Source organism: Electrophorus electricus, unplaced genomic scaffold, assembly GCF_041902795.1.
Source record: "Electrophorus electricus isolate QZ-2024a unplaced genomic scaffold, ASM4190279v1 Scaffold41, whole genome shotgun sequence".
NCBI classification, from domain to species: Eukaryota; Metazoa; Chordata; class Actinopteri; order Gymnotiformes; family Gymnotidae; genus Electrophorus; species Electrophorus electricus.
In genome coordinates this window covers 430,001-443,001 of record NW_027658704.1, presented here as the reverse complement: position 1 = coordinate 443,001, position 13,001 = coordinate 430,001, and the positions used below count along the sequence as shown (strand labels likewise).

Sequence of the window (13,001 nt, the reverse complement as noted above, 5' to 3'; positions counted from 1 at the left end):
TACCTTGGTGTTCACATCTTGCAGGACCTGTCCTGGTCCCGCCATACCAACTCCCTGGCAAAGAAGGCTCGTCAGCGTCTTTACCACCTCAGACACCTAAGAGACTTCAGACTGCCCTCCAAGGTACTGCAGAACTTCTACACCGGCACTATCGAGAGCATCCTCATGGGGAACATCACAGTCTGGTTTGGGAATAGCACCAAGCAGGACAGACAAGTACTCCAAAGGGTAGTGCGTTCAGCAGAGCGTATCACTCACACGGAATTTCCTGACCTGCAGACCATCTACTAGCAGTGCCAGACCAAGGCCAGGAGGATTGTGAAGGACCCTACCCATCCCAAGAATAGACTCTTCTCTCTCTATAACTTGCATGGTAATCATACTACAATGACTTAACTTGCACACTTGCTTTTCAACTGAAATACATTTTAGAAAGTATTGTCTGTTCATTTGTTACATTTTGGCTGAAAACAATATATCCTTCAATAATACAGTGTTTAAGGTGCTTACAATGCTTGGAAACAATGTTTCATTGCATTTAGAGGTACCAGAACAGAGTTGCAATTACATGCAATGTAAGTTTGTTAAAAGTTATTTTGACTTGCACACATGCTTTTCAACTGAAATAAATTTTAGAATGTGTTGTGAGGTCATTAATTACATTTTGTTGAAAACAGTATATCTTTCAATGATATAGTGTTTAAGGCGGTTAGGGTATTTGGAAACAGTGTTCGATTGCATTTAGATCTACCAGAACAGAGTTTCAATAACTTGCAATGTAATGTTACAAGTTCTTTGCACTTGCACACATGCTTTTCAACTGTAATACATTTTAGAAAGTGTTGTGTGATATTTAATTACATTTTGTTGAAAACAGTATATCTTTCAATGATATATTGTTTACGGTGCTTAGAATGCTTGAAAACAATGTTTCATTGCATTTAGATGTAACAGAACAGAGTTATTATAACTTGCAATGCAATGTTACAAGTTGTTTTAACTTGCACAAATGCTTTTCAACTGAAATAAATTTTAGAAAGTGTTGTCTGTTCATTCATTACATTTTGGTTTCAAACATTATATCTGTCCATGATATAGTGTTTAAGGCGGTTAGGATGTTAGGAAACAGTGTTTCATTGCATTTAGATCTAGCAGAACAGAGTTTGTCTAACTTGCAATGTAATCCTGTTACAAGTTCTTTTCACGTGCACACATGCTTTTCAACTGAAATACCTTTTAGAAAGTGTTGTGTGGTCATTAATTACAATTTGTTGAAAACAGTATATCTGTGAAATCTGTCAAATCAGTATGTGCAATCTATAACAAAGTATTTTACAAGGTTTGCAATGTGCAGCTTGTAAGTAGTTGCAACTCTGTTCTTGGGCTTCTGGCCCCAACGAAACAGCGTTGACAAGTATTGTATTGCATTAAATACACTGTGACAGTACAAGACTTACTGTTTTTAAGCAAAATTTAATGTATATTAAGAAAACACTTTCTAGGATGCAATGCCTATAAACAGTATGTGCAATTTAAACCAGGGTTGGGTTAGGGTTATGGTTAGGTCAGGGTTAGGGTTGCAATGCATCTAAACAGTTTGTGCAATTTAAAAAAACATCAAAAGGAGATCAAAAACAAAATACATCATGTTTTCAACCAAAATGTAATGCAAAATTTTAAAAAAATTCTAAGTGTGTTTAGTGAAAACATTGCTTGCAAGTGAAAACAAGCTGTTGTAAAACATTTGCAATGTGTACATTGCAACTAATTTTGCCTTTGTTCTTTCAATTCTACATATTACAAAACATGCATTAAATATTGGATTAAAGCAATATGTCTTGCGCTGACTCAGTGTTTAAGGCAATTAGAATACTTGTAAATGCTGTGTAGAAGTGAAAGAACTTTTACTTCTACACAGCAAAAGAAGTTGCAACTACTTGCAATGTGTACATTGCAAAAAAAGGTTATTGCAGCTTCTTTTCACTTGCACTCAATATTTTCTCTTAAAATATGTCTTAGAAGTTTTTTTCTTATATAGCATTACATTTTGGTGGAAAATACTATGTTTTGCAATGAAACACTGTTTAAGGTGGTTCAAAGTGTTTAGAAGTGAAATAACCGGTACAAATACTTGCTATGTGCACATTGCAAACGTGTTACAGTAACTTGTTTTCACCTTCACACAATGTTTTCACTTGAAATACGTCTTATAAAGTGTTTTCTTATCATGCATTACATTTTGGTTGAAAACACTATGTTTTGCAATGAAACAGTCTATGAGATGATTAGAATGCTTGGGAACACTGTTTCATAGTAGGTAGAAGTCAAAGAACAGAGTTGCAAATATGTGCAATGTGCACATTAAAACATGGTTACAACAGCTTTTTTTCACTTGCACTCAATGTTTTCACTTGTTATGCATCATAAAAGTGTTTTCATATCATCCATTACATATTATTTGAAGACACTGAAACACTTTAAGGCGATTAGAATTTTACAGAATTTTACAGAAATTAAAGAACAGAGTTGCAATTACTTGTAATGTGCAAATTGAAAATGTGTGTTGTAACACATTTTCAATGTGTGGTTCTTTTCACTTGCACAAAATGTTTTCACTTGAACTATACCATATAAACAGAGGTACAAATACTTGCAAATGTGTTACAGCAGCTTGTTTTCACTTGCACACGTTTTCACTTGAAATACGTCTTAGAAAGTGTTTTCTTTTCAAGCATTACATTTTTGTCAAAAAAACTATGTTTTGCAATAAAACAGTGCATATGGTGATTAGAATGCTTGGAAACACTTTCAAAGTGTTTGGTAGTGAAATAACAGAGTTGCCATTACTTGAAATGTGCACATTGCAAATGTGTTACAGAAGTTTGTTTTCACTTGCACTCAATGTTTTTATTTGAAATACATCATAGAACGTGTTTTTTTATATATCATTAAATTTTGGTCAGAAACACTGTTTTGTACTGAAACAGTGTTTAAGGTGATATTCATATTGCATATATTCATATTGCAAATATGTTAGAACAGATTGTTTTCACTTGCACTCAAATGTTTTCACTTGAAAAACATCATAGAATGTGATTTCTTATATAGCATTACCTTTTGCTTGAAAACACTATGTTTTGCACTGAAACACTGTTTAAGACTTGAAATGCTGTTTTGTAGTCTACAGAAGTGAAAGAACAGAGTTGCAAATACGTGCAATGTGCACATTGCAAACGTGGTTACAACAGCTTGTTTTCACTTACACTGTGTTTTCACTTGAAATATGTCTTAGAATTTTCTTATCATTTTCTTATCTTTTCTTATCATGGATTACATATACCTGTTGAAAACACTGTTTTTGCACTGAAACAGTGTTTAAGATGATTAGAATGCTTGGAAAAGCTTTTTCAAAGTGTTTAGTACTAGAAATAACAGAGTTGCAATTACTTGCAATGTGCACATTGCAAACGTGTTACAGCAGTTTGTTTTCAGTTGCACACATTTACAATTGAAATACGTCTTAGAAAGTGTTTTCTAATCATGAATTACATTTTGGTTGAAAACACTATGTCTTACACTGTCAAAGTGTTTAATGTGGGTTATTGTACTTAACCAATGCTGTAAATATTACTTTCCTCTTCGATTTTCATTGATCTATTTTTGTTTGAGAATATAAAAATCAGTTCAACAGAAGGTACACGGACATCCCTCATCCTGGGTAGCAAAACATGGGTTTTCCAAATCTGGATTAATCTGATACGAATTGAACATTTTGAATAACGGCACTAAATGTTCTTGAGCCGTTTGTGCAGTATTCCAGTAGGTGGCAGTAATGTTCTCCGAACATTTCTACCTTTACTGACCAGACGAAGTAGAAGAAGATTCGCTGATTCTGGGTGTTTAGCCAATTTGTGTTGTGACTAGCTGAAATATATTTAGCTACTACCTGGTTAGCTAGTTATACAATTTTGAAATGGACTTGGATTGTGGTCCGTACGAACCTGGTTTTGTTGGGATCAGATTCTGCCAAGAATGGTAAGTTTGTTGGGACTGTTCCCATTTATAGTGCTAGATTGATATCTACTTAGCTAATGTTAATAATTTGTTAGCCAAATCAAGCTAACGTGAATTGGAATAAGCAGATCTCATAGAATCCTAGCTAGCTAAGGATCCCCATTGCAGATATGTTGGGTTGCCTTGGTGTTGGTGTTGGTGGTGGTGGTGGTGGTGGTGGTGGTCGTGGTCACTGGATATCTGTCCTAAACCTTTTCAGGGTTTGTAATCAAAGACATGGGGCATGAAAGTTGTTTGTCTCGTTGAATAAGAGTTCATAAAATAGTTCACCCATCAAAATTTTAATATCGCAGTTCATAAAAAGCCATACAACGAAAATCATTAATAATAAATTTTCATATTTTTCGCAAATTCACCTAACAGCTTTATGGTCTCATCACATATAGAATTTTAATAACGAGTACATGCATACTCACTTTGCATGCTTAGCTGTTAGGTGAATTTGCGGTTGAGATCCCAGTGAACACATTTTACACCTGCAAAACATCAGCGTATGACATGTATGCATCTTTTTTTCTGCAAGAGAATAAGTACAGGCAGATGAACATTTAAGCATAATCTACTTCATACTGCTTTATAAGCTAAATAGCTAGTACCCATTGCCAAATACATTAAAAAATAATGTGTTCATTTGTTTTTCCAGTAACAACATGTTGTATCCTAAAGAGGACAAGGAGAACCGTATACTGCTGTATGCTGTAGGTAAACTTAATATACTTAAGTTTTGCATTTGTAAACACTGCTGTCAAGCTGAGTCCTAAAAAATCTTAATATTCGTGTTCAGTGCAGGAATTGTGACTATCAGCAGGAGGCAGACAACAGCTGCATCTATGTGAACAAAATTACCCATGAAGTGGAGTAAGTAAAATCCCACAGGATTTATATTTTTGTGTTGCCCAAAATTTGTGTACTCTAATTTTTTTTTATATCCTTGTAGTTGCGTGTTATGAACACTGATAAAACTCAGCATTTTTAATATGAAACACATTAGAGTTTAAGTAGTTTAAACTACTTTCAAAGTACATTTACAGCATTTAGCTGACACCTTTATCCAAAGCGACTTACAATTCTGACTGAATACAACTTGAGCAATTGAGGGTTAAGGGCCTTGCTCAGGGGCCCAACAATGGCAACTTGGTGGTGGTGGGGCTTGAACTAGCATCCTTCTGATTACTAGTCAACTACCTTAACCACTGAGCTACTACTGACCAGTATTAAAGTGTCGATTGTCTATTTTTGCCAGTGAACTTACACAGATTATTGCTGATGTGTCCCAAGATCCAACACTACCACGGACAGAGGACCACCCATGCCCTAAGTTAGTGCTGAACATCACACATACCCGTCTTGACCTAGACACCAGACAAATCTTTCTTCTCACCCTTCTGTGAGAGTATTGTGAAAGTACTATAAAATAAAAGCACCATAAAATATAACACTTACACAACAAACATATACACTGCTCAAAACATTTATCACCATATAACACCAGTGCAGTTAAACTTCAGTGATACCAGTATGTCCACTTAGGAGGCATAAGCAAATGTGAAACAGTTTCAACTGCTTTGGTGCAAATGAAAGTGACAACAGGTGCACTGGAGAGGCAACAGCAAGACAACTCCCAGAAAGGAATGGTTTTGCAGGTGCTGGCCACAGAGCTGCTCTTTCCTTATCTTTCCTGACTGATTCTTCTCTACAGTACTGTAGTTTTACATTTGCTGCAGTCCTTGTCACTACTGGTAAGCTTGAGGCAGTACCTGTAGGCCTTTCATGTTGCACAGGTATTCTAGCTTCTCCAGGATGACACATCCATACGTGCCATAGCAAGGCTTGCTGTGTCTCCAAGTGCAGTCCGAGGAGCTTGGAGGAGATACCAGGACACTTGCCATAAGGAGCAGAGCTGGACAGGGCCATCGAGGGGCATCATCCAGGCAGCAGGACTGGTATCTGCTCCTTTGTGCAAGAGAAACAAAAGGAGCCCTACAGATTGTCCTTCAACAGGCTAGTGGTGTGCATGCTTCTGCCGAAATTGTAAGAAGCAAACTCCATGAGGGTGGCATGAAGGCCCAACATCCTCTAATGGTACCTTTGCTCACAGCACAACGATGCACCTCAACTGACACTCACCTGAGAACACCAGAACTGGCAAGTCTGCCATTGGCACCCTGTTCTCTTGCAGATGAGAGCAGGTTCACACTGAGTACATGTAACAGACGTGAAAGAGACTGGAGACACTGTGGTGAATGTTATGCTGCATTTATGATCCAGCTTCATCCAAGATGACCAGTTTGGTGATGAGTCAGTGATGGTCTGAGCAGGCATATCCTTGGAGGGTCACACAAATCTCCATGTCATGGCCAGTTGTACCTTGATTGCAGTGAGGGTTGCAGTCCTCAGAGCCATTGTCAGACCTTATGCTGGTGCAGTGGGCCATGGGTTCCTCCTGGTGCAAGACTATACCAGGCTTCATTGTGCAGTGTGTAAGCAGTGTCTGGATGATGAAGGCATTGATGCCATTGACTGACCCTTACATTCCCCAGACCTGAATCCAACTGAGAACCTCTAAGACATTATGTATTAGTGCATCCAACACCTTCATGTAGCACCACTGACTGTCCAGGAGCCCAGGGATGCCCTGATGCAGGTATGGGAGGAGATCCACCAGGACACTGTCAGATATCTCATAAGGAACATGCCCAGACATTGTTGGGAGTACATACATGCATATGGGGGCCATACTATTAAGTCCCATTATTTTTGATGGAGTGTAGTTTGCATTAAATCGTACAGTTAAACTGGTAAATATTGGAATTGAAATAAAATGAAGCTTATTTAAAGTTGTCATGCACCTTCATCAGAGTATTTTACAAGTGCAAATGTTTTACAATGTGTACAAGTACACTAATATAATAGCTAAGTTATGTTGCCATCAGACCTCTACAACTTGTCCAGAATGCAGCAGTACGACTGGTCTTCAATCTTTCAAAGTTCACACATTTCACTCCACTGCTGTGCTTCCTTCATTGGCTTTCAGTAGCTGCCCGCATCAGATTTAAAACCTTGTTGCTTGCCTACAAAGCCAAAAATGGACCAGCCTCTCCATACATGATGTCAATGGTCAAAGCCCAATCCTTACCTCAAGTACTTCAAACCTCAAGTATGTCTCGGCTTGAAATATCATACGTCAAGTCTCATGGAAGACAAGCATCAAGACTATTCTCTGCCCTGGCTCCTAGATTCTGGAATGAACTTCCACTTGCTCTCCGGACAGCAGAGTCAAACGTAGACTGAAGACCCATCTATTTGTGGAATATTTAAATGACCACTGACCCAGCTCCTATGTTGACTAACTGAAACTCTACTACTTATTGTAGGGTGTTGCACTAATGTTTATTGCATTGATGTTGACTGCTCCTATGTTGGCTGCCTTAAACTCTAGATTATTGCACTGATTGTTGGCTGCCAAATGCCATGAATGTAAATGTCAATGTTTCCAGGTGTGGCCACAAGGAGGCAGTGTTTTTCCAGTCTCACAGCATGAAAGCTGAGGTAAAGTGTTGCTCAAGCAGTGGTTTACTTTTATTGACATTAATTATTTCATTTTATCTTAAACAACTGGCTGTGTTTATGCATGTGCGTGCACATATTCTTTTAAAGTAACATGGTACAAAAATTAAATCACCTCCTATAGGATTCCATGGATAGTATGAAAAAGCTAAATTCCTTTGAAAAACTCAGTTTTACATCTTATACTGCACACTGCAGTATTATCTACCAGTTGTGGATTTGTTTCTGTCTTATAGTAAGACCTGGAAATACGAGAATTTATATCTCATAACACCCTTGCAACTGTTTTACCATGTAGTTATGAAGTGATGTTTAATTATTTTTTACATTATTTGTATTAAATCAGATTAAATCTGTCAGAATGTACTTTAAAGAAACCTGTTTATTGTTTAACAGCTTTGAGGTAGATGCCGGTGAGGCTACTTCAGTAGCTTTCTTTAAAGTTTGGAAATTAATTTGAGCTATAGTAAAAATGTAAAGCCTTTTTATCACGTGATTGTTTGATCTGGTTCTTTTGTCCAAGCCTTTCATTTCATGTCCAAAACCTTGCCAAAATGATTTTTAAACAATCCTAGTTTTAAGAAACTGAAACACTTAAGTAGATTGATTAATAAAAAGTAAAATTGATTAAGCACATGAAATACTTTAAGTGTACCATTTGACTGCATGTGTTATGATTCACTGCTGCACAAAAACTTACAGCTCTGTAACTTGTTATAGGATGCAATGAGGCTCTATTATGTGTGCACAGCCCCACACTGTGGACACAGATGGACAGAATAAGGAAGAGTTGGAGGGAAGAATATACATTGAGGATGAGAAGTTCCAAAGTCATTAACTAAGTCCACCTCACTAACTGCAAATGCTAATGATGAGGTTTAGTAAGTGTAGTGACTTATTTGAACTAAATCATCGAACCAAACCTTTTTTGGAAGTGGTAGATATACTGAGTTATAGTTACATTCCTTTGTAATAATGTTAACGTGAACACTTTGTTTATTCTTAATTAAAGGATAATACAACAACATAAATGCTTGAGAATTTTGAGTTCTTGTATGCCAGAAGGATTGTGGGTAATGGTGAAAATTTTAAAAAGTAAGTTTTCTCTTTCTCATTGGTCATTTTATGTTGTACAGTATACATATTTGTATGTTAAAATATTGTTAATTTTGAATACTTGAACCTAAAACAGTGCTCATAGGAACCTGTTTATTTAAGAAAATAATAATTTTAGCCAAACCCTATCTTGCTTTAAAAAGCATTTCTTAGCATGTACTTCATTTATACGTAATTGTTCATGATTATATTTATCAAAGGTCAGTTAACACATAGCTGCTGACTGATTATTTTGGGGTGGTAGACTGCGATCAACCCAGCACTGATAAATATTAATACAATCGTGTTCAACAACCATAACCGTGATATTGTTAACATGTCAATGTTAACAACAATTAGAGAATGGTCCACCAGTCAACTTACACTTGGTCATTGTTCTGTGGTTAGAAACTGACCAATAATAAACAGAACAGAGCGTTGCTACCTAGGTACACCTAATAAAGTGACCAGTAATTCACGTCAAATCTGTGTCATATCGTCACGAAGTGCAATGAAATACTTTCTTGCATGACGTTTGTGCAGATGTCATTAATATATAGCAAGTGTAAGTTCATAGTGGCAGTTCCTTTTTAACGCAATCGTTAAGCCCCAGGTTGCATAATATTTCCTTAGGGGAGACCTATGTCTTGTTTGACTTTCTTTTCCTTCTGTGTATGCTAGGCCGACTGAGAAATCGGTGCTAAATCGTGTTGCCAGCGTAAGAAATTACACGGAAGCTCGGTGTCTTGTGGCGTGGCTGATTGCTCATTAGGCTGTGATACTATTTAGCGAGTTTTCAGTTTTCTTGGAAGTACAATTCAGGAGTATTACCAGGATCTATAAAACCTGTCTAGCCTAAAAAATATTTAATTCTTATTACTGTTGTTTATACGGATGACAGACAACATGCCTAAAGGAAAAGAAAACGAAAGCAGCACAGGTGAAACAAAATGGCTGTTAAGCAATGCGACACGCCATGTTCAGTTCTTTCAAGACTTTAAATTTATGTAAGCCTGTTGATTGTAGTGGGCTCTATGTGTGTTTTGTACATATCTGGAGGGTATCCGTTATAACCAATTGTTACGTTTTATCGCAGTGAATATTGTTTCTCGAAGTCATTGGAACGCCATGGAGCCACGGAGCAAAGACAAAATGCAGGGTCTTGCTCAGCAAGTCATTATTCACCACACCGCTCTCTGGTCCTGCCGCCAGTCGCAAGAATATATCTCTCAGCTCACATATATTCAGAAAATGCATGTGGAGGAACGGGGCTTTGAAGATATCGGTTACAAGTTAGTAGGATACAGGCATCATGTTTTTGGCACGTTTAATAACAATCGATAGTCATACTAAATTATCACCAGCTCACAAATATTTACAGTAGGCTGTTTAAACTAGAAACTGTTTTTAAAAATTCAAGCTCTTCTTTCTTTCGAGCTTTTAGCTTTCTTCTTGGGCAAGATGGCACGGTGTACGAAGGCCGAGGCTGGGGCATTGTAGGTGCACACGCGAAGAACCACAATTTAAATTCTATTGGTATTGCCTTCATGGGCAACTTCAACGGTAAGACAATAAAAGCAACATACGAACAGACGATAAATAACAGTATTTAATGATGCAATTATTTTTGTATCTATTTACCCCTTTCCCGTCTTTCAGATTATTCTCCCAGCTCTTCGGCGCTGTCAGCTGCCCAGATTCTAATTCGTTGTGGAGTGGCTCAAGGTTTTTTAAACCCCAATTTCGTCATTTTGGGGCATAGAGACATTGCAAATACAGAATGTCCAGGAGAATATCTCTACTCATCTTTAGCAACACTTAGATATCAATAAACAACCCATTCATAAGATATTTCTTTGTGATTGTTTAAGTCCCTTTCAGGACATCGTGTTATAAAAAAAATAGCATTGCGGTGAGAAATTAATAGATTAGGCTACCGATTGACTTTTGGGTTTCATTTCAATTTGATAAGATGCAAGCTTTTAAAGGTCTAGTATAGTGATAGTTTTTAAACTTAGTATCTTTACGTAATACGTAGACTACTACATTGCGAGGTATTTTAGAAATTAATATTAATCGGCATAAAATGAAATGTTAAATCAGATTATTTAAAAGAGTATTTTAGAGTTTCTCTCTTTCTCTCTCTCTCTCTCTCTCTCTCTCTCTCTCTCTCTCTCTCTCTCTCTCTCTCTCTCTCTGTCTCTGTCTCTGTCTCTCTCTCTCTCTTTGCAATTGTGCGCGTGAAAGCAGAAAGGCGCATTGAAATAGTCTGGAGGGGAAACAACATTTACTCCCCGTGTTCCTCCACGCTGCGATCAATCGTACGTAAAAACCGTTTTCGAAAAAACAAGCAACAAAGCGCAAACCTACAAGTCATGCTCTCGAATTTACCTCTATCCTCTGGTTTTTATTTGCTCAACAAATTAGTACCATTTATTGACACTCGCCTTTTAATGGGCATTTATTTATTATTTATTATTTAGTTATGGTGTAAACAAAGGGGAAGGGCACGAGTTGAGGGGCGTTCCCACGGCAAGAGGCAGACCAGATTTGTTAGGTTTCACAGGTTCGGAAGTATAATAGTCGAGCTTTTGAGTCCATTCATCAGGCCGAGAGACTGCACAGGAGTCTACACGGAGAGTGGCTACACAGTAAATTCGACCAAAGAAGAAACATTTTCGTTTTTTGTTTTTTTTTTTGCATTGTTTAGGTTTTTCAAAGTAATAATTTTACTCTAAGCACATGCGCTCTTTGCTTTTTTTTATACCTCTATTTTATAGTTTTAAACGCGCTCCACATGCCGTAACTTATTCAGTATTTTCTGAAACGTAAAGATTCTTCACAGACTTTTGAGAATCTTCAGTAGAGGATAATGTTGAGCATGGAGGAACGGAAAGTCCCTGTTAATTTTACCCACAAGTCCTTCAGCATCAGAAATGTACTGTTCCGACAAGGGGAAATTATGAATCACGGCGGTGCTACGCCGGACACAGTCTGTTCCCGAGGGATAAAGTCCCTGTCCTGTTCACACAATGACCAGCTAATCAAAGTGGGACATACTCCGGATATCAAGTATGTATATGTAGACGAAAAATGCGATAAACTCAAATGGCCATTTGCAAAAAAAGAGAGCATTCCAAGAGTTTCGGAATGTGGCGAGAACATAAAAGAATCCGGAGAAGTTGAACTATCTGAGGTAGGAGCTGTGAAGGAAAAGACGAAGCCCAATAAGCCGCTTTTCAGTTATAATGCTCTGATTATGATGGCTATACGTCAAAGTCCAGAGGGTCGACTCACACTCAACGGTATCTACGAGTTTATTATGGGAAACTTTCCATACTATCGGGAAAATAGACGGGGTTGGCAAAATTCCATCCGACACAACCTAAGCCTTAACAAGTGTTTCGTCAAGGTACCGCGCCGTTATGATGAACCCGGGAAAGGCAACTACTGGATGCTCGGCCCTTCCAGTGACGATGTGTTTATAGGTGGCACCACGGGCAAGCTCAGGCGACGCTCAACAGTTGCCTCGCGTGCGAAATTAGCAATGAAAAGAGATGCGCGGCTGACCACCACGGCAAGAGGACTAGCGCTTGCGGGCTCATTTTATTGGCCAGTACAATCATTTCTGGACCTCCAACATCCTGCTCGCCCATGTACAGGCTCTACATCTTATCCGAGCTCTCATCACAATTATCAAACATCGGTCTTCTCACGGAGTATGTATCACTGTATGAGTATAGAAAAATTTGCTCCCCCCACGCGCGAATCTCCTTACTGTGCCGTGGGTAGCGAGCACTGTCGTCACCACCAGACGACTTCTACTGCTTCGTTTGCGTCTTCTTCTGTGTCTTCTGCTTTGTCTCTTCCTGGTGCATACGCTTTCAACTTAATGTCTGGTCAAACAAATTACTTTTACTCTCATCAGGTACCTCATACATCGGGATATTCCGCTTGGACACAAGAAGATACCCCTCTCTCTAAAAAATATCCTAGAAACATATTCCCTGGAAAGAACGCTCTCTCAGAGTACACGGGAGGACTATGCGCAGATTTTCCTACGTATTATCCTAATAAAACGAATTCGATGCATTAAAAGGCATTTATCTCTTTTTAAAATGTAAGGCAATCTGTTTATACAGTCTATAAAATAAATTACTACTACTACTACTAATAATAATAATAATAATAATAATAATAATTCCTCTTCTTCATCTTCTTCTTCTTCTTCTTCTTCTTCTTCTTCTTCTTCTTCTTCTTCTTCT

At 37.9% G+C, this 13,001-nt stretch overlaps 3 protein-coding genes across 5 annotated transcripts; all 3 read left to right on the top strand.

Annotated features, from left to right (window-relative positions):
- Positions 1 to 3,862: 3,862 nt before the first annotated feature.
- LOC113567486 (RNA polymerase II subunit I) lies at positions 3,863 to 8,672 on the top strand. 2 transcript variants are annotated; one of them, XM_026995507.3, is made up of 6 exons: positions 3,867 to 4,035; positions 4,718 to 4,772; positions 4,859 to 4,932; positions 5,318 to 5,392; positions 7,572 to 7,623; positions 8,362 to 8,672. In XM_026995507.3, the coding sequence occupies exons 1-6, from the start codon at positions 3,974 to 3,976 to the stop codon at positions 8,422 to 8,424; spliced, it is 381 nt and encodes a 126-aa protein (XP_026851308.1). In that variant the 5' UTR covers positions 3,867 to 3,973; the 3' UTR covers positions 8,425 to 8,672. The 2 variants fall into 2 exon arrangements, with proteins under 2 accessions (XP_026851309.1, XP_026851308.1); XM_026995508.3 differs by lacking the exon at positions 5,318 to 5,392 and having other exon boundaries at positions 3,863 to 4,035.
- Positions 8,673 to 9,290: 618 nt separating this feature from the next.
- Positions 9,291 to 10,585, top strand: pglyrp5 (peptidoglycan recognition protein 5). 2 transcript variants are annotated; one of them, XM_026995509.3, is made up of 4 exons: positions 9,291 to 9,676; positions 9,833 to 10,028; positions 10,181 to 10,299; positions 10,396 to 10,585. In XM_026995509.3, exons 1-4 carry the CDS (start codon positions 9,631 to 9,633, stop codon positions 10,566 to 10,568), a joined length of 534 nt encoding a protein of 177 aa, XP_026851310.2. In that variant the 5' UTR covers positions 9,291 to 9,630; the 3' UTR covers positions 10,569 to 10,585. The 2 variants fall into 2 exon arrangements, with proteins under 2 accessions (XP_026851310.2, XP_081565553.1); XM_081709427.1 differs by having other exon boundaries at positions 9,647 to 9,743.
- Positions 10,586 to 11,608: 1,023 nt separating this feature from the next.
- Positions 11,609 to 12,832, top strand: foxg1c (forkhead box G1c). Its single transcript, XM_026995510.2, has one exon. The coding sequence runs from the start codon at positions 11,609 to 11,611 to the stop codon at positions 12,830 to 12,832; it is 1,224 nt and encodes a 407-aa protein (XP_026851311.2).
- The last annotated feature ends 169 nt before the right edge of the window (positions 12,833 to 13,001 follow it).

Coding starts and splice junctions, on each gene's coding strand:
- LOC113567486 (XM_026995507.3), top strand. CDS start 3,974: ATGGACTTGGATTGTGGTCCGTACGAACCTGGTTTTGTTGGGATCAGA. Junction 4,036..4,717: donor ATCAGATTCTGCCAAGAATG/GTAAGTTTGTTG, acceptor TTGTTTTTCCAG/TAACAACATGTTGTATCCTA. Junction 5,393..7,571: donor GAGGACCACCCATGCCCTAA/GTTAGTGCTGAA, acceptor CAATGTTTCCAG/GTGTGGCCACAAGGAGGCAG.
- pglyrp5 (XM_026995509.3), top strand. CDS start 9,631: ATGACAGACAACATGCCTAAAGGAAAAGAAAACGAAAGCAGCACAG. Junction 10,029..10,180: donor TTTGAAGATATCGGTTACAA/GTTAGTAGGATA, acceptor TCGAGCTTTTAG/CTTTCTTCTTGGGCAAGATG. Junction 10,300..10,395: donor CTTCATGGGCAACTTCAACG/GTAAGACAATAA, acceptor CCCGTCTTTCAG/ATTATTCTCCCAGCTCTTCG.
- foxg1c (XM_026995510.2), top strand. CDS start 11,609: ATGTTGAGCATGGAGGAACGGAAAGTCCCTGTTAATTTTACCCACAAG.